At 37.4% G+C, this 21307-nt stretch overlaps 1 protein-coding gene across 3 annotated transcripts in view; it reads left to right on the forward strand.

Moving 5' to 3' along the window:
* GABRA4 (gamma-aminobutyric acid type A receptor subunit alpha4) overlaps window positions 1-18280 on the forward strand; it is a 75133-nt gene extending 56853 nt beyond the window's left edge. For 2 of the 3 annotated variants that reach the window (XM_084798646.1, XM_084798645.1), the window contains one exon: window positions 15811-16019. In XM_084798646.1, the coding sequence (XP_084654772.1) occupies window positions 15811-15890 (80 nt within the window). In that variant the 3' untranslated portion in view covers window positions 15891-16019. Of the gene's footprint in view, window positions 1-15810 lie in introns of all 3 variants that reach the window. The other variant, XM_084798644.1, reaches the window with a different exon arrangement.
* Window positions 18281-21307: the final 3027 nt, after the last annotated feature.

The raw sequence follows: 21307 nt of genomic DNA on the forward strand, positions 1-21307 counted from the left end.
CACCACCATGCCCAGCAAGATCATGTTTTTAAGAAAGAGACAATTTATAAAATAAGTTATTTAGTAAGTCATCTTCTGCTACATATGTGCATGTACAGGGATGTAGCTTTCCCATGATTTATTTCATGTTTTGCTGAATTTCATTAGCTTTATATATAAAAGGAAGGTGTTTTGAGATCATTCTCTAGTATGAAAGTAATTACTGACTTAAAATTTTCTCTGGATTACAAATGAGTTAAATCTGCACTGACTTCTGGATGATCTTTGTTATGTGTTTTGAATAGTGAACTTCCAAACAGTTTTAAAAGTGCTGTGTTCAAACTTAAGAACTGGTGAAAGCAAGTTTTAAAGAAATCTCCTCATAATAATGTCAAGCAAGTGTTTTTGTAAATCAGATACAGAAAAAATGTATATTTTGAGTGGTTAATGTGATTCATCTCTTGAACCAATAAAAATTCTTCAATTAGCCAAAAATTCCTAGATTTTTATGGTGACTCTTGAAATCAATCCCAACATTTTGGAGAAGAGATCAGCTAGGGCTTCTTAGCAAGATCTGTCCCAAGAAACCAAAATGAAGGAACAGGAAACTGGAAAGAAAAACTTTACTTAACTATGTTGCATTTTTTGCTAAGATAAAATTTCTGCAGAATAAGTTGTCTGAATGTAGGCCTATTTATAAATATTTAGGCTAGAGCAAAGGGAGTGTTTGTTATATAGAATCAGAAAAATATTTCATGATAATCAAGTAGCAATGACAGCAGAGCATTTTTGAGTGGGAAATAAGACCAAGAGGCAGGGGTTAAGAAACCATTTTCATACACATTTGAAAGATGTATTATCAACCTAAGGAGGTGCTTATCTGGCAAAGACTTAGAATCAGTATTTAGTGTACAGTCAAAACCACATACAGTTAAATTCATATCTGAGAAACCATGCTGTTTACTAACATCACTGATTTAGCTGGATTGTTGTAGATATGCTTCAGAAAGATGCTCTTGTGCTTTTAAAAGTCTCCTAAACATATGTATTTACAGTTTCTAGCAGACTCCAAAAGTAGTTAAGAGTGTCATTTAGAATTCAAATTACAACTCTACATTATTTTAACTGAGTGACTTTGGAAGACAATCTCAATTTCTCTAGGATCCGTTATTCTCACTTGGAGAATGAAAGCACTAATACAACTTCATGAGTCATAGCAACGAGCTGAGATTTCTTGCAAAACTTCGTTTAGTGAATCTTGACCCGTAGTATATGCTCAGCACATTGTAGAGATAGATGCTAGAAAAATAGATGCTAGAGATAGATAGAAATAATAAAACTAAAAAGAGAAAGGGGACATTTTTAAAAATTCAGGAGAACTGAATTTTTTTTAAATTCTCAAATGAAAGCTTCATTCTACAATTTCTGTGCCACCTTTACCCAAGCACATCTTGTAGCCAAGAAAAACTGTAGATCAAAGTTGTGACTGGGTTGGTGTCCCAGTCCCTCCACTGGAAGACTTGTCTGGTTATAGGAGATGACTAATTTGGGCTCAGTATTCTCCATTGCTGAGCTGAGAGTCTTAGCTAGGATCACTCTCTTGGATTCCTGGGGGTTTCCATTGATTATGTTTCTAGTTCCTCCTCAAAATGCCCCCCAATTCCAGTGCTCTCTCCCCTCCATCCTCCCTACCACTGACCCCTCCTTTCCTGTTCCCAACCACCACCCCCCCCCCCCACCTTCCAGTCCACCTGCATCTTTGGGATGAATCCTTCTTGATCATGGTGGATGATTTTTTTTTAATGTGTTCTTGGATTCGGTTTTCAAGTATTTTATTGAGTACTTTTGGACCAATGTTCATAAGGGAAATCAGTCTGAAATTCTTGTTCCTTGGTGAGGCTTTGTGTGATAATGGTATCAGGGTGACTGTGACTTCATAGAATGAGTTTGGCAATGTTCCTTCTGTTTCTATTCTGTGGAATAGTTTGAGGAGTATTGTTATTAGCTCTTCTTTGAAAGTCTTGTAGAATTCTGTGCTGAAACCTTTTGGACCTGGGCTCTTTTTGGTTGGGTGACTTTTAATGACTGTTTCTAGAGGTATAGGTCTTTCAAATGTATATTTTATTTATTATAATTTATTCACATTACATCCCAATTGTTATTCCCTCCCTTTTATCTTCCCATTAAAACGTTTATCTGATCTTGATTTAACTTTGGTAAGTGGTATCTCTCACAGAAATTGTTATTTCTTTTAGATTTTAAAATTTTCTGGAGTATAGGTTTTTGAAGTAAGACCTAATGATTCTTTGGATTTCCTCAGTGTCTGTTGTTATGCCCCCTTTTCATTTCTGATTCTGTTAATTTGGATATTCATTCTCTACCATTTAGCTATTTTGGATTGGTGTTTATCTTGTTGATTTTCTCAAAGAACCAACTCTTTCTTTGAGTCTTTGTTTCCATTTTATTGATTTCAGTCCTCAGTTTATTTTCTGCTGTCTACTCCACTTGGGAGTGTTTGCTTCCTTTTCTTCTAAGGTTTTCAGGTGTGTTGTTAAGTTGCCAGTATGAAATCTCTCTAATTTCCTTGTTTTCTTCTTGCTTATTTATTTTTCTCATATATTACATCTAGATTTCGGTTTCCTCTCCTCTCCTCCCTGAGTCTCTCCTTTCCACATCCCTTTCCTCCAGTTCCAACCTCCTTCACCTCCCCCTTAGAAAAGAACAGGGCTCCCAGGGATATCAACCAATGAAAGCATAAGAAGCTACAATAAAACCAGGTACATATCACATCATGGCTGCATGAGGAAAACAGGTAGGGAAAGCGTCCCAATGGCAGGCAGCATAGTCAGATAAAGTCCCTGCTCTTACTGTTAGGAATCCCACAAGAACACCAAGCTGCACAACTATGACATAGATACAGAAGACCTAGGTCACACTAAAACAGGCTCCCTGATCTTTAGAGCCCACTTGAGTTCCAGTCAGTTGATTCTGTCTGCTGTGTTCTTGTGTTGTCCTTGAGCCCTCCAGCTTCCCCAAATCTCCCTCCCTCTCCAGTTCAGCAGAACTCCCTGAGCTCCACCCAATATCTGGCCCTGTATCTGCTCCCATCAGCTGCTGGATGAGATCTCTCTGGGATATCTGCTGACAATTATGCTAGACTCCAATCCCAATGTGTCCTTCATGGATGACAAACTGTAAGTTAAGGTTCTGTGGTTGGGTCAGTTTCCCAGTTCCTACCCCTGAAGCCTTGCTGGGTTGCAGAGGACAGCAGGGTCAGGCTCTCTGTCCCTGATTACTGTCTAACTAGCTCACACTCACAGATTCCACAGAGTTTCTGTGTCACTAGGTTTCTACCATGCCCCTGAAATTCCTCCCAACTCAAGTTGTCTCTCCCAGTATTCTCTCCCTCCACCACCCCAACTTGATTCCTCCTGCTCCCATCCTTACCAACCCCTAGCCCACCAGAGAGTCTATTCTATTTTTCCTTCTAAGGGAGATTCTTTCATTACCCAAAAGTCCTCCTTCTTACTTAGTGTCTCTGGGCCTGTAGATTGTAGCATGATTTTCCTCTACTTTACAGCTAAATATCCACTTATAAGTGAGTATATACCATGTTTGTATTCCTGGGTCTGGGTATGTACTCACCTATAAGTGGATCTAGAAAAAATATCATCCTGAGTTCCATCCATTTGCCTTCAAAATTCATAATTCATTTTTAAAAACAGCTGAGTAATACTCTTATGTATAAATGTACCAAATTTTAAAAAATCCAGTCTTTGGCTAAAGGACACCGAGGTTGTTTCTAGTTTCTGGAGAGAAATTGGAGAGAACTCATATTTATAACTTAATAGCACACCTAAAAGGACTAGAACAAAATGAAGCAAACACACACATCAGGACTAGACATCAGGAAATACTCAAACTTGGGGCTGAAATCAATAAAATAGAAACAAAGAGAAGAATAAAAAGAATACATGAAATAGTTGTTTTCTTGAATATCTTTATATATGCACTTAGTTCTATGAACTTCCTCTTAGCACCATTTTTTTAATTTTATTTTTTTCTCCTTTATTAATTTATTCTTGTTACATCTCAATGGTTATCCCACCCCTTGTATCCTCCCATTCTTCCCTCCCTCCCACTTTCCCCTTATTCCCCTCCCCTATGACTGTTCCTGAGGGGGATTACCTCCCCCTGTATATGCTCATAGGGTATCAAGTCTCTTCTTGGTAACCTGCTATCCTTCCTCTGAGTGCCACCAGGTCTCTCCCTCCAGGGGACATGGTCAAAGGTGAGGCACCAGAGTATGTGAGAAAGTAATATCCCACTCTCTACTCTACTGTGGAGAGTGTTCTGTCCATTGGCTAGATCTGGGTAGGGGTTTAAGGTTTACCACCTGTATTGTCCTTGGCTGGTGCCTTAGTTTGAGCGGGACCCCTGAGCCCAAATCTGCCTATCATAATGTTCTACTTGTAGGCTTCTAGGACCCTCTGGGTCCTTCTACTTTGCCATTCTCCCATGCTTCTCTCATCTAGAGTCCCACTAGAATGTCCTCCCCTCTGTCTCAGTTTCCTGGTAAGTGAAGGCTTTCGTGGGACATGCCCCTTGGACTAATATGCAGATATAAGTGAGTATATACCATTTGAGTCTTTCTGCTTCTGAGTTAACTCACTCATTATGATCATTTCTAGCTCAATCCATTTATCCACAAATTTCGGGAATTCCTTGTTTTTAATAGCTGAGTAGTATTCCATGGCGTATATGTACCACAGTTTCTTTATCCATTCTTCTACTGAGGGACACTTAGGCTGTTTCCATGTTCTGGCTATTATGAATAAGGCTGCTATGAACATGGTTGAGCAAATGTTCTTGTTGTGTGCTGGAGCATCTTCTGGGTATATTCCAAGGAGTGGAATAGCTGGGTCTTGAGGAAGCCCTATTCCCATTTTTCTGAGATAGCACCAGATAGATTTCCAAAGTGGTTTTACTAGTTTGTATTCCCACCAGCAATGAAGGAGGGTTCCTCTCTCCCCACATTCTCGCCAGCATGTGGTGTGGCTTGAATTTTTGATCTTAGCCATTCTGATGGGTGTAAGATGGAATCTCAGAGTTGTTTTGATTTGCATTTCCCTGATGATTAAGGAGGTTGAGCATTTCTTTAGGTGTTTCTCAGCCATTTGATATTCCTCTGTTGAGAATTCTCTGTTTAGTTCCAAGCCCCATTTCTCAATTGGGTTATTTGGTTTGGTGGTGTTTAATTTCTTGAGTTCTTTATATATTTTGGATATTAGACCTTTGTCAGATGTAGGGTTGGTGAAGATCTTTTTCCAGTCTGTAGGCTGTCGCTTTGTTCTCTTGACAGTGTCTCCTGCCTTACAGAAGCTTCTCAGCCTCATGAGGTCCCATTTATTAATTGTTGACATTAATGTCTGGGCTGTTGGTGTTCTGTTCAGGAAGTTGTCTCCTGTGCCAATATGTTCCAGGCTCTTCCCCACTTTTTCTTCTAAGTGACTTAGTGTCTCTGTTTGTATGTTGAGGTCTTTAATCCACTTGGATTTGAGTTTTGTGCAAGGTGACAAATATGAGTCCAGTTGCATTTTTTTTTACAGATAGACCTCCAGTTAGACCAGCACCATTTGTTGAAGATGCTATCCCTTTTCCATCGAATGGATTTGGCTTCTTTGTCAAAAATCAAGTGACCATATGTGTGTGGATTCATATCTAGGTCTTCGATTCGATTCCACTGATCAACCAGCCTATTGCTGCTTAGCACCATTTTTGTTGTGTCCCATAAGTTTGGGTTTGATGTTTGTTTATTTTCATTGAATTCTAGGAAGTCCCTAATTTCTTTATTTCTACCTTGACCCAGTGGTTATCCAATAGAGAGTTTTTCAGTTTCATCAATTTTTTTAGGCTTTCTGTTGCCTCTGTTGTTGAAATCTAGCTATAATCCATGGTGGTCTGATGGGATACAGGGGTTATTGCCGTTTTGTTGTATATGTTGAGACTTGTATTGTCACCAAGTATGTGAGCTGTATTGGAAATGGTTCCATTAGGTTTGAGAAGAACGTATATTCTTATGTGTTTGGGTGAAATGTTCTGTAGATATCTATTAGGTCCATTAGAGTCATAACACCTGTTAGTCCCACTATTTCTCTGTTTAGTTTTTGTCTGGATAACCTGTCTATCGGTGAAAGTGGGATGTTGAAGTCTCCCACTATTAATGTGTGGGGTTTGATGAGTGATTTAAGCTTTGGTAATTTTTTTTTTTTTTTACAAACGTGGGTGTCCTTGTGTTTGGGGCATAGATATTCAGAATTGAGGCTATGGTCTTGGTGGATTTTATCTTTGATTAATATGAAATATCTTCCCTATCTCCTTTGATTAATTTTGGATGGAAGTCTTATTTTGTTAGATATTGGTAAATCTTTATCTCGATCTTTATTCTGAGGTAAAGTCTATCTTTGATGTCTAAGTATGTTTCTTTTATGCAGCAAAAGGATGGATCCTATTTTCCAATTAATTTTGTGAGACTGTGTCTTTTTTGGGTGTGTGTGGGAGGAATTCAATCCATTGATATTGAAAGATACTAATGACCATGATCGTTAATTCCTATTCTTTTGATTTTTTGTGGGATGGTAGTGTGTGTGTGTGTGTGTGTGTGTGTGTGTGTGTGCATGCGTGTGTGTTTTCCTTCTTTTGGTTTTGCTGGTGTGAAATTATTTATTTCCTGTGTTGTCATGGGTGTGGATAACCTCCTTAGTTTGGAATATTTCTTCTATTACCTTCTGTAGGTCTGTATGTGTGGATAGAAATTGTTTAAATATCTTGTCAAGAAGTATCTTGTTTTCTTATCTATGGTGATTGAAAGTTTTGCTATAGTAGTCTGGCATCTATGGTCTTTTAGAGTCTGCAGGTATCTTTCCGGGCCCTTCTGGCTGTTAGAGCCTCCATTCAGAAGTCAGGTGTATTCTAGTAGGTCTATTCAGCCTTTATATGTTACTTGGTCTTTTTTCTTTGCAGCTTTAAATATTCTCTATTTGCGCTGTACGTATAGTGCCTTGATTATTATGTGCCAGGGAGACTTTCTTTTCTGGTCCAGTCTATTTGATGTTCTATTAGCTTCTTGTAACTTTATAGGATCACCTTCTTTAGATTAGGAAAAATCCTATGATTAAGTTGAAAGTGTTTTCTGGGCCTTTAAGCTGGGAATCTTCTTTGTTTCTAGTTATTCTTAGGATTGGTCATTTCAGAATTTCCTGGGTTTCTTCTAGTGTGTGTGTGTGTGTGTGTGTGTGTGTGTGTGTGTGTGTGTGTGTGTGATTTAAGATTTGGTAATGTTTTAACAATTTCTTTGACTGCAGTATCAACTTTTTATTTTGTATTTTCTATACCTGAGATTCTTTCTTCTATTTTTTTGTATCCTCTTGGTGATGCTTGGCCTGTAGTTTCTGTTCACTTAACTACATTTTGTTCTCAGGATTCCCTCACTTTGTGTTTTCTATATTGCTACTCTTTCCATTTTTATGTCTTGAACAGTTTTATTCATTTCCTTCACTTGTTTCTTTGTGTTTTCCTGGATTTCTTTAAGGGATTTATTCAATTCCTCTTTTAGGGCCTCTATAATCTTCATAAGATTAGTGTTAAGGTAATTTTCTTGAGCTTCAGCTGTGTTTAAATATCCAGGGCTTGTTGTAGTAGGCAAGCTGGGCTCTGGTGGTACCATATTGGCCTGGCTATTGTAGATTGCATCATTAAACTGGCCTCTAGTCATCTGGGTTTGGTGTTATTATACGTTTAGTATAAATGTCTGTGTTTATCTTTGTGGGATAGATGCTTTTTTGATGTTTTTTTTTCCTTGGTTTCTGTGTATTCTCTGGTCTTCTGGCCTGAGCACCTTGTGTCTCTTGTGGCTAGCAAGTCTTCAGATTCAGTAGGGTAGCTCCACAGTGACTCTGGCTGCTTGCATGACTTCTGGGGTTTTGGGTGCCAGAATTATCTGGTTTTCTGGGATTATGGGAACCGCCATGGCCTCTGAGGGTCTCGATACAGGCAAAACATCTGCAGTTTCAGGTAACTGTATGGTCTCTTGGGTTTTAGATACTGGCTTGGCCTCTGGAGTTCCTAGTACAGGCTTGTCCTCGGGTAGATTAGGAGTTTTCAGTTGGAGTTGTGGTCTGGGATATGAGCCTAGGGGAGGTGGTGGTGTTGGGGAAGCTGAGCAAACTCTAAGGGGTGTTAGTAGTTGGCAGGTGGTGTCTTCTGGGACTCCTAGTACCAGTGTGGCCTCTGATAGAGCAGGGGCTTCTCAAAAGTTTTTTTTTTTAAATTTATGATATGAATTTTATTTTTGGCATTAGATGATCCTCTTAGTCTGCTCAGGTGGACATAACAAAATACCAGAGACTGAATGGACTCAGCAACAGAAATCAATTCCTTCCAATTTAGAGCCTGGAAAATTTAAGACCATAGGCCAGATTTAAGACCGTGGGTTTCAGATTCTAATGATGCCTCTCTTCCCACTTTGTCATCGTGTCCTCATACTGTGCAAAGAGCTGTCTCTTGTGTCTTCTCATCTTTTATGAGGATATCCTTCCATTAGACCCTCTTGTATAATATAGTCATCCATAGAAATTTGGTAAGAGCAGAGTTTGAAACTGTTTTACATTTATGACTTGCTTTGATGTCTGTTGCCTTCTATCATCCCTTATCTGATGATCCCATCACAGTTTTTTTAAAAACTATAATTGAAATAAAAAAATAAAGGAAAAAGTTGAGTATAGTACACCAGGCAACTATGTTCATAGATGAAATTCATTTTAATATCCAGTTATATTTAGAGATTTGGCCAGCTTGTCTAGAATGGTGAGCTAAAGCTGTGTCCATTTTTGTTTGTTTGAATTTTGTTTTTGTTTTTGTTTTTTTTGGTTAAAAATCATTTTAATACATTCATAGTTAACAATTTGAAGATAAAAGAAATAAAGATTCTTTAAAATACAAATCCAGAGGGCCTACTTTAAACTTGTTCAATAAAATAATGTTTTGTTGGTAGTTTGAGAAATCTTTGTGATTTTTAAAATTACCCTACCTAACTAGTCCACGTAACTAGTCCACATAACCAGTCCAGCTGGTCAGTTATTGGGGGGCCGAGGGGGGTCGCAACCTGTGGTTAAAGATATGGGCGAGAGAGACGCAGGGCTCAAGCGAACAGTAGCTTGTCAAGAGCCGTTTATTGAGGGTGGGGGCAGGCTTTTTAAATCCTGCTTTAGGGAGGGCAGGGGTGAGCGGGGAGGGTAAATGGAAAAGTACAAAATCTTCTGGGGTTGAGCCCCGGGAACATTTGCAAGGAGAGGGGTTTTCCTAGGTGAGACAAAGCAGGATGTCTCTGTGGTTATCTCAGGATCGGATCGCTCTCTTCTCAGGGCTAAGCCGGATGCCTTGCATGCCTAGTGAGTGGCCCAGCAGGATGTTTGCTGCAGATGCTGAATGGGTGGGGGTCGGCCACAGGCCGTTTGGTCCCTGGCACCTACCCAACCAGTCTGGATTCCCAAATAGTATTTGAGGATCTTAACTCTACAAAAGTCTTCATGCCATTTTATTAGTGTAGTTGTTTTCTGATTAATGCTCCCTATTACTCAACTAACAATTGTACAAAATCCTTACCTAATGAATGCTGTGTCTTATCCTAGCACCATGAAGTACACTTTTCTGAGAGAGTATGAGTTATAGTTATTTCCTATCCAGTGTTGTTTTCATGATGACTAGAATTTTAGGTTTCACCAATAACTGATAAAACCCTAAAGGGATAAAGATGTGATATCATAACATAGGCATCTATTGCTAAAACATTGAAATATTTGTTGCTATAGTTTTTCCCACATGGAACATGGCATTGATAGTGATACCTGATTTAGCCAAAGTCTGTGACCATAATATAAACTATGAAAGAATCATTCTACTGAAGTCAGTATTTTTAGTAGTAGTAGTGGTGGGGCTGTGGTTCTAATTTCCCCAAAATCGCATTTTGTATTTGTTTTGTGTATAAGCTAATTCTCACCTTGATTATCAATACTATTTTGTTTTTATTTGTATTTATTTATTTTTCAACTAACAAAATGTTTACTCTGTATGATTTCACTAGAGCCTATTTCTTGTTTTAGTGTACATCTACTCCTCTGATTATTTGCAAATTTGTTCATAATTTATAGATCATTAAAGTATCTACTAAATTTTTATTTTCCTATAATTATTCCTTTCTGAATGATTTTTTAAAATTTTTACAGTCTCTCTCTTTTTTTTAATTTGACTGCAGGATAATCAAAATTTGTATGCTATATAGTTGATGTTTAATGCATGCTGGGTGTTCTTCTAATTGCCTTATATATATGACCTTCTTTATTTGTCATGAGGAAGACATATTTTTAATCTGGTTGTGTGAAGGAGTCTGAGATTTTAAGAGGTTTAATAACTTGCTGTATATGCTATAACTACAAAATAACAGATTCAGTATTAGAATCCAGCTCTGTCTGGTTTGGAAATCTGAAATTCTAATCAGTTAGCCAGTGTTCAAGGAAGAAAAAAAAAACTAGATCACATAAGTAGTACATGAACTTTTTACCAATATAGGCTAAGAGTCTGAGCATTTTACTGCCTATGGGAGTGTTGTCATGAAGACTTTAGATGACTACAGTACCACATTCCCGTGTTGCCTCATTGATGACTCAGCCACCTTTTGGGCTTTGGAAAAGCTAGCTGGGTTTGCTTTGCCCTCTTCCTCCTCTGAGATACATTTGCAGAACTGATAAAAGGAACTCCAGAAGGCATTCTAGAAGGATTGAGAACTTCTGTTCTGGCTGCCTCAGTTGTCAGCACAGCGGCTACTCTCACTGGGAGCACACATAGTATATAAAACACTTAGTTATAAAAGGAAGCAATAGGAAACAAAATTGTTTGCTCAGAAACAAAATTGACCACAAAACCAGTTATCTTAAAGAAATCCTAATGTTTCAAACCTTCATATATAAAATAGGCAAAATGAATTCTCAAAGATCTCAGTAAGGGGTTGGTAAATCTAAATAGAAGGAATATTTCTATATCTTATGGAAATAAGAATATTGGATTAAATGCTAAGACTTGGAGGAAATGAAATATAATAAATTGGGAATTTAATGTTTTCATTTCTACATTTTGGAGTTTGATAGAATCCCTTGGTAACTATTAAATATTCAGCATGAAACTTGGAGGTGATGTTTTTCATTTCTGTATGACAGAATTTTCTAAGATGACTATTGATAGATCTCAGTAAGACACCACCCCTGAAACCTGTTCAAGTAGCCTTGAATAATTGACCTTACATTATTTGATTCTTATTTTGTGTGTATCTTACTCATTGATATTCTGGAAGATAAACCTGTTCATTATTAGCCTTGTTAGTTTTTAATTTAGGAGTGCTAAATTACATTTTATTAAACTTCATTAGATTCTTGAGTAAAGAATGTGAACATAGATGCTCTCATTCTTCAAAGCTAATCTTACTTATTTTGTCTCTTCAATGCTAGAGTTGAGATGAATTTTAATTTTTTGAGTTAGAATGCTTCTTTAAATTGCATAAGAAATTGTGCCAGATCACAGTCATGACTGATGAATTATTTGGATCTGATCCTGTTTGCTGGTTGCTGCTTTAATTTGTTGATAGTGTTTGAATTTGCCACCTCCCATCTCTATCCCACTAAGTTGTTTTTTTTTTCCTTTAGGCTATTGTGACTAGTGACAAAATGATTTCAAATTAAATCATTTTTTAAAAATTCAAAATGATGCATAAGTCCTGCTTGAAAGCACTTTGTGTTTGTCAAATAGTAATAGAAGTCTTTGGACTCTGTATGAATCAACATCACACCAACTGCCACTTCATTTGCTCCAAAACTATTTTTGTTGTTTGTTTGGTTGGTTGGTTTTAAGAACAAGGTTTCTCTGGGTTAACAGTCCTGGCTGTCCTGGAACCCACTTTGCAAACCAGGCTGACATCAAACTCATAGAGGTCCACCTGCCTCTGCCTCCCTAGTGCTGGGATTAAAGACGTGTGCACCACCACACTAGCAATCCAGACTACTCTTTACACGGTCTACATTCAAACACAAATAGAAGATAATTTAAACAGCATTTGGTTTCTTGGCAAAGAGGAAAGATTTAGGTCTCAAATTAATCAAATTATTTTTTCTTTTGTGTAGGGATAATAAATAAGATTCAGAATATTAAATACACATGTTTTATTTGCTTTTGTATTGCCTACAGTAGTGCAAAAGTCAGCTCCACAAATAAAGAGTAAGCTTGAATCCAGATGTCATTTTTTTTATGAAAACATTTTGAAGGATCTTGACTTTCTAAAATAGTCTCCTCTTGGTGCAAAGATCAGTTGTGAAGTTGGTTCCTACTGATTAATTTAAGCTGCAGTGATTAATAAGACATTCTTTATTCTTTAGAGGGTCATTAACACATTTTTACTAGACATACACACATTTTGTTATTTTTCCATACAGCAATACTAATGACACCATTTGTTTTATTTTCTTCCTTTCCATTGTTTCTTGCTTTGCTGCTGCATCCTTCTAAACACCTTGAACTATGTAGAGATCATATATCAGAATATAGTTTTCAAACCATCAGAAACTTACCTCTATAATTTTCAGATGTTCACATGTCAAGATTTGTTCAATTAGTTAATCAATACTTGGTGGAAAACTAGCTCAAAATCTTCCTGATAAATAGTAATCTCTCTCTCTCTCTCTCTCTCTCTCTCTCTCTCTCTCTCTCTCTCTCTCTCTCTCTCTCTTTCTGTGTGCGTGTTCAACTTCCCTTGGCTTCATGAATTCAAACTTAGGCACTCACAGTTGCATTCCAAGCACTTTTACTCACTGAGCCATTGCCCCAGTCTCTCTAAGCATTTTTCTTTTCCTTTCTTTTCTTCTTTCTTTCTTTCTTTCTTTCTTTTTTTTTTTTTTTGAGACAGGGTTTCTCTGTGTAGCTTTGGCTGTCCTGGACTCACTTTGTAGACCAGGCTGGTCTTGAACTCCAGAGATCCACTTGGCTCTGGCGGCACACACATGTAATCCCAGCACTCTGTAAGCATTTTTAAATGGAATGCATTCTAGAATATGATGGGGAGTTTTGATACAGAAGTATTTCCTGACACATAGGAATAAATACATACAGTCTGATTATATTCTCTGCTAGGCATGATGCTAAACCTTAAGATAAAAACTTTACCATATTCAGTCACTAATCAAACAGTAAACGGCAGAACCACTTTCAGGTAAATTATGATAAAGAACAATGCATGCCTCTTGGATGGCCTGCTTATCCATACATCCAATGTGACATTGAAAGAATATTACACACTTCTGATTTTCATGTCTTGAATCAATGTCTTAGTGGTAAGCTTTTGAAAGCCTCTGTCACATTTCTGAATAGAAAGGCTATTCAGAAGAGCAAATTAGATAGAGTGATACTTGATGTGACTTCCAATCAGTCAGAAACACTGTGCTTTTATTTTGTTCCTCACGATGTAAAGTGACACTAAAATTTCTCTCAGTTGAAACATATTTTAATGCCTGATACATGGAATTCACGAAGAACAACACATCTTGGTCATTTAGGCAACAGTGACGTTAGGCAACAGTACTTTCTGAGGGTCCTCTAAGGCTTCTGGGCAAAGTAGCCTTTTATTAGCATAAAAGGTTGAAGGAAATTTCCCTCATGAGAGAGGTTTGGAAACACCTCCTGTCTGAAGGCTTATTTTATTAGTTTACAGACTTTAAACTGTTGAAAGAACAATGCTCCCTAATAAGTCATAATAATACTTATGTACATACTGTAAATATTTACCTTTGCTGTTCTATGCATCGGTGTGAAATTTCTAATTGTGTTGATTATGCTTGCCTAGGCTATTTATTCTCTTAGTTGAACAGACCCATCAGCTCGGTGTTTGGTCTCACTGGGGTACATGTTTATGCTATAGTGCTTTCTTACCCTATGGGTTAAGTTAGGTGCTTTCTTCATCTCTTTGGTTACAACACTTCAAGCAAGATGAAATGAAATCAGAATTCTTGAGATAGATTTGTATATATCATGCTCCCATTGCCACAGTATACTATTGGCCACAGAAAATATTAAGGCAGCTTCTAGGGAAATGGAACCCATCTCTTGATAAGGGAGGAGTGTGCACATTACGTGGGACATGGCTGTGAAGACACATGATGGGTGGAACCAGTTTTGTAACCAGCCCACTACACAGAGTATGATTCACTGGATTTCAGGAAGTTCTAGAAGAAACCTAGTCCAGAGGGAATCTTAAAGAGGCTCTGAAATATGCTTGCACTTTGTTCCAGGACAGATAAGTTATTGGTGTCAGCTTTATCTTCTGATCTTGCTATAAAAGTTCATCAATAAACAATAGGGCTTTGGAGCTATTGTCATTGTTTAAAACTCTTCTTTCCATTCATCTGAAGTAAAGGCTTTCCGAGTTGATGTAGACACTTTCAAATCTGGCTAATGAGAAAATGCATTTATTATACTTGTCTTTGGAAGGGTATCAAGTACTGTTTTCCTTCATGATTCCTGGTCCTTCTGATTTTTAGTCTTGGTTGAGCACTTCTTATTCATAAACAGTTCTTGACTGAACATAGCTCTGTTTAGACTTTTGGAGATCTCTGTTCAACATTTTTCACTTTAGTGCTTTGTCTCCACATCCTTCCCTTTCCCACATACTTTGGATTTTTAACTTTACATTTATTCACTTTGTGTGTATGTATAGGTTTGCATGCATGCATGAGTGTGTGTGTGTGTGTGTGTGTGTGTGTGTGTGTGTGTGTGTGTGTGTGTGACATAAGCAGCAATGTAAAAGGGACCACATGAATGTGAAGATGAGAGAACAGCTTGCTGGAGTCCGTTCTCTCCTTCCACCATGTGAGTTGGAAATGGCATTGCAGTCTCCAGCATTGTCAGCAAACGCCTTTACAGATTGAACCATCTCTCTGTTCCTGCTTAGCATTTTGTCTCAGTTTTACTTTCAATATATTTTTCTTATATTCTCTTTATGTCATGATATGTGCATATATATAATTTTTCCAGCAATAGTACACACGATTCAAACTCATTTTTGTTCTTTACGACATGTGTAATATTTTAGAATAAAGTAAAATTGATTCTTCTTTTCTATAAAATAGGATTTAAAAATAGTACAGGAAAAGTGCAGGGTACATAATGGTGTCTTCAGCTTTTAAGTTGATGTTGATTTTGATTTCAGTTGTCTCCACTGAAATTAGTGGCCATATGTTAGGTCACAAGTTCTCATTAGTTCAGCTGCAGTCTTTTTGGAAGAATACTCCAAGCTGACATGAAGAATGGATTCTAAGCTTCTCCAAGTCTGCTTTGGCAGTTTTGTGAAACTGATTTCTTCTGTTTTTAAACTTTACTCATTGACCTTGAAATCATAATTCACAAGTACATGAGGTAGTAAGTGGACTCTTTAAAAAAATGTCTGAGTGTACTAAAGAGAAAAAATACCGTATAAAATGCCTGTCTCTCCAAAGTGAGTGCTCATTTCTTTTAACTGATGGCATGTGAGGTCTGCTTTTTCCAGTCACCCATTTGTAAGCCCCCTCTCGATCCTCTTGACTTCTCCAACTCTTTACTTACTATTAATATGGCTAGAAATAAGCAATGATATCGAGTTAAGTGGCTACGGTGGATGTACAATGGTTATTTTATCTTTGAATTCTGTTCAGATCTACATAAAATCACACGGTCAACGTAAATTTTAATATATCTCTTCAGAATACACAAGCCAATTTGAACATGAGGAAAAGAACAAATGCCTTGGTCCAGTCAGAATCGGATATCAACATCAGAACTGAGGTGGGAAACCATTCTAGCAAGACCACGGCGGTCCAAGAATCTTCGGAAGCCACACCTAAGGCCTACTTAGCTTCCAGTCCAAATCCGTTCAGCAGAGCAAACGCAGCTGAGACTATATCCGCAGCAGCAAGACGTCTTTCGTCGGCAGCATCTCCCACGCCTCGCGGGGCATCGCGACCAGCGGCTTCTACTCGCCCTGCGTTTGGATCCAGACTTGGGCGAATTAAGACCACAGTTAATACCACAGGGGCAGCTGGGAATGTGTTATCTACACCTGCTCCCTCCGCTCCGCCACCTTCCGGATCTGGAACAAGTAAAATAGACAAATACGCTCGCATTCTCTTTCCGGTCACATTTGGGGCATTTAACATGGTCTACTGGGTTGTTTATTTATCTAAGGACACCATGGAGAAATCGGAAAGTCTAATGTAATTTTGTTGCTACAGTAATTTCATAAAAGATGACGGAAATACAGACTGTCTTTTTAAAATGTTTTTAAAGATAAGTATTCTTTACTAAAATAAAAACTCACTGTAATTTTTTCAATTAAAAATACAAGTCAGATATGGAGAGAGTTAATTAATTCTTCAGTGGCTAGAAAGTGAACCATCTTTCCTTAGAGAAAGATGGTTTTAAAAAGAATCTATTCACTGTTCAAATTGGATGGAATACAGACCATTATGGAAAGTTGGAACAAGAAAAATAGGGCTGAAAGAGATACATGATGCATATTTTTGCATTGATTTTTTTTAAATAAGGGGGACTGTGATATTTTTAAATACACCCTATGAAATCAACTAGTCACCAATTCCCGTTGGTACTGCCCTTAACCAAAATTGTGTGCTGGAGGTCATAAGCTGTGACCTTTGCAGTACTTCTTAGTTCCTGCAAGAAAGGACTTCCTCTGCTAAACAAAGCCTTGGGAAGAGGAAAACAGAACAAAACAAACACTGATCAATACAGCAAAGCCGCTCCTGCATCAATAACAGACACTGAGCAGGGCAAATGTGTTTTCTGCCACATAATTGGCCAAAGGATACTTACCAGTTGACTTGAAACGTTGTGCTCTGAGCCAAAGTTAAATCCATTGTATAAATTCTTTTTTCCTAGTAGCTCATTCAGTTATGTACTGTACACGGTCCCCACGTAGTTCCTGAAGAGCCTGGAGCCCACTGCGTTCTAGGTGCTGGTTAAGAGAGTCTTAAAGGGAAGCTCTTTCACCTTTACAACGTAACTCAGTAGTAGGACAATCAGTGCATGTTCAAGAACCGTAATTTAGCAGAGGACATTATGTTCTTTAATAAAGGCAATTTAGCAAGAGTCTGACAACGTAGCCAATATATTTGTTTTTCCTGTGCTGACAGAGGAGAACAAATACATTTGTTCCTATAGCCACTTGGAGATAAGCACATGTTAGTACACTCTTGATGATTGGTTCTCACACTATAATGAAGTATCGATACAGGTTGTTCTATAGGTGAAAAAGCAGTGTATACCCAAAACATACAAATCTGGGCACTGGAAAACCTAACAGATTACCTGTGTCAAATCTGATGCAGGTCATATAACAGCTTGCCCACTGTGCCAGAACCATTCAAATACAAGTCCACACAGGCCTTTTGTATTTTCATCCCAGTAGAGAGCAATATTAGCTGCCAAAATGCTAACACTCTTGCAAGCTTCTGTGCTCATAACATCTGTATGTCTGGCATGTTTGTTTTTCTGAGAAGTTTGATAAGATTTTATAACCAGGGTACTTTAAAAATTTAAAAGCAGCTAGAGAAAGAGGAGAATAAAAATATCATAGCCTTGGGTGGGATGTCAGTGAGTGTTATGCAATGTATCTGGGTTCGTAACTACTGACTTTTCCTTTTCATTATGTAGGTTTAACAGCCTAATTGAATCTTTTGCAGCTTTTTAAATAGCTCAATCCTGGTTGGATTTTTGTTGTCTCATTTCTAGATTTTTTTTCTGTATTTCTACCTGTTCTTGGTATGTGTAAATGAATGTGTTCTGAGGTTTTTTTTTTTTGGGGGGGGGGTGATATTTGATAGAAATGTCTATCTTATAGGCAGAATCTCTTATTTTCTGGGGAACATTATATTGATTACACGAACATAAACTTTTGAGTTACTCCATTGCTTTGTAACGGTTGCCCATGAGGCCTATAAAATTTGAAAATGTCAAATTTTAATTGGCCTCCATCTGAGAATTCCTTCTTTTTAATTTCTAAGTAGTTCATAGAATTAAAATCACTTTAAAGTTAAAAAATGCTGAAGAAATCCTCACTTATAAATTGATTGTAGCAAAAAAAAAAAGCCCAGGAAAATCTGTAAATATGTTTATACATTTAATAAAGAGTACTTGTACATAAAGGCTTATAATACAATTATTTCATGGGTGTGAAAATGTTTTTGGCTTTAGACCAATGCTTAGAGCTGTGATGGGAAGCCACCACCACATTTTATATCAATGCAATGAGCTTACTGACTTAAAGAGAAACACTCTTTCTTTTTTTTTCTTCCTATTGTCTTTCTTTTTAATTTCATAGTCTTTCTATATAAACTTTAAATGTTTTATTGTCTTATTTTAAAAGATACAAATTTTAAAAATTTTTTTATGGCTTTTAAATGGATCACAAAATACCTGGCTCAACCTAGCTCCATAGTGCGAACCTGTGACCCCATTTTGGGGAAACTCTAGCAGGGGGATGCCATGAGTTTGAGGCTACAGAGTGAGTTTTAGGCCATTCTGGGACACAGGGCAACCCAGTCTTCAAGCAAACATACAAATAAACAAAACCTCAGGTGAATAAACAATAATTTAAAACATGAAAGTGAACTTGGCTACTCTGGGGCTGGTTTTTGAAGAAAAGACAGCCTTCAATTTGAGAGACACAGCAGGCTGATCTCAAGCCTTTCTTTCCTCCACGTGATTAAGTTGCAAGTGTGTAGGACCATAACAAGGACGAAACTGTGCCAATCATAGTTCACCTGAAGACGAAATTTACCAGAACATTCTATCGCTGGTGTACAGAATCATCCCATCTGCGCACGATATTTTTAAAAACAATAATACATGCTTTGTTTCATTCAGATTCTTTCTTCCTTTCTATTTTGTTTGTCATTAATGTCTTCCTCATAGCTGGGAAGCAATTGGGCGTTTTTCTGTGAAGATCTCTTCACTTTTCACAATTATTCATAAGAATGACCTTGAGTTCTCAAAGTACTGGCCATTGATGGAAAACATAAGTCGTGTGATAATGGTACATTTTGTATAAATCCATCTTTAAAGCTTAAATTCAGAATGACTGGTGAACATATTAATCTCAGTTTTAATTTCCAAGTTGAATTGTTATAGTTGTATAATCACTTCTAATTTCCTCCAGGAATGACTAGATATAAAATATATTTACATGACTAATCCATGGTAAAAAAAAAAATATGACATCATTGTGCATAGTCCTAATGCCTTCTGTAACATACAGTTTAAGTTGACCCTCACAAATCCAAAAAGGGAGTGCAGCATCACCCTCTTTGATGGTTAAGATAAGTAACAGGTCAGTTAGCAATGAAGATAAATGCAGTAGGCTGGAATGAACTTCTGAAAGGTCATTTTTCAACCTTACCAGAGATGTTATTTCAAGTAACACATAAAATATATGTGTATTTTATTTTATCTATAAGCTGGGTAATTGTTTCTGGTACAGGATAAGGGGTAAAAAAGGTCTCCATCCTCCAGTTCCATGATTCAATTGGTCCTCTCTTGTAGAGTTGAGAATAATTTGCAGCGAGAAAGAAAAAGAAAAGAGAGTGCATTTGGTTTGGGAAAGAAAAAGAAAAGAAGATACATTTGGTTTTATGTTCTTATCACAAAGTTGTGTATAATGAGCTCTGTAGCTACCCAAGGACTAAAAACAGGCATGTGAATGAACAAACTTTATGGCTTATTTAAATTTCAATATTATATGAATATCATAGTAAATATAAGCCCATCCTTACAATAGATACATACCATATCTTGAGCCACAAATACATTATTATTATTGGTAAATTATATATTATTACTTCAAGTTATGGTTTATTTCCGAGTAATATATCCTTTTCGCTAAAACAAAGCAAAAGAAAAATTTGTTTCTTTTTTTTCTCCTTTATTAATTTATTCTTGTTACATCTCAATGGTTATCCCATCCCTTGTATCCTCCCATTCCTCCCTCCCTCCCATTTTCCCCTTACTCCCCTCCCCTATCACTGTGACTGAGGGGGACCTCCTCCCCCTGTATATGCTCATAGGGTATCAAGTCTCTTCTTGGTAACCTGCTGTCCTTCCTCTGAGTGCCACCAGGTCTCCCCCTCCAGGGGACATGGTCAAAGTTGAGGCACCAGAGTATGTGAGAAAGTCATATCCCACTCTCCACTCTACTGTGGAGAGTGTTCTGTCCATTGGCTAGATCTGGGTAGGGGTTTAAGGTTTACCGCCTGTATTGTCCATTAAATATTTGTTCTCCCATGAAATATTTCACCATTTAAAGATGAAATATATTGAATTTTTTCTTATCTTTCTCTTTATCATCACTCAATGAGCTCCTGCTCAATGTTGATAGCATCGAGTTTTATACAGACAGAGCTAAACAAAACTGACCTTTCCTTAAAGATGAGCACAATCTACCATTGATGGCACAGGTATATTAGGAACTGTTGAATGCAATAAATGTGTTGAGTGCAGAGCAGAGCCAAGAGCAGCAGGACTCTCAGAGCTGAAATCACCAAGGTAAGTATTAGAAATAAGTATCTGAAAGCTGAAAATGAATGCAGAAATTGATGATAAAGCAAATATACAAGATATAAATAGTTGGACTCATGATAATAATGCTTCCTTTTGTTTCAAGCCCCAGTTTTTCTATCCATGGTACTAATATTGATTGTGGGGAAAGGATGCTTGTAACTGTGGCTTTGGCAATGAAGGTTTTGGCAGATCATGTTTTCACAGATGTAGACATAAACTGAAATTCATGAGCTGCAGTTCTTCTAGCCCAACCCCTACAGTTTAAAATACATTTTCATATTATCATTACCTGGAACATAAAGGATTTAAAATGTCAAGCTAAGCTCTTGTTGTACATGGGAAAAGTCAGATCCAGGGAAGTGTAAGTTATTGGTAGTAGCAAGAAGTGGTAGAAATAGATAAAGGAGAAGTTCTTGGAAATCACAGAAAGATGGAGCTATCCACAGATTAGTGTGACGGGTTAAAAACTTTACAGGATAGTTGAAGGAGAGATAAACATGTGTTTTTTGTTTGTTTGTTTTGTTTGTTTTAGATCACAAGTGGGGGATGAGAAAAAGACTTGTAAGAGAGCAGGTGATGTTTATCACCTTAGAAGTCAAACCACCATGTGGGCGAGATTGGTTGTTAACCA

This window comes from Acomys minous (assembly GCF_964271855.1).
Source record: "Acomys minous genome assembly, chromosome: 10".
NCBI classification, from domain to species: Eukaryota; Metazoa; Chordata; class Mammalia; order Rodentia; family Muridae; genus Acomys; species Acomys minous.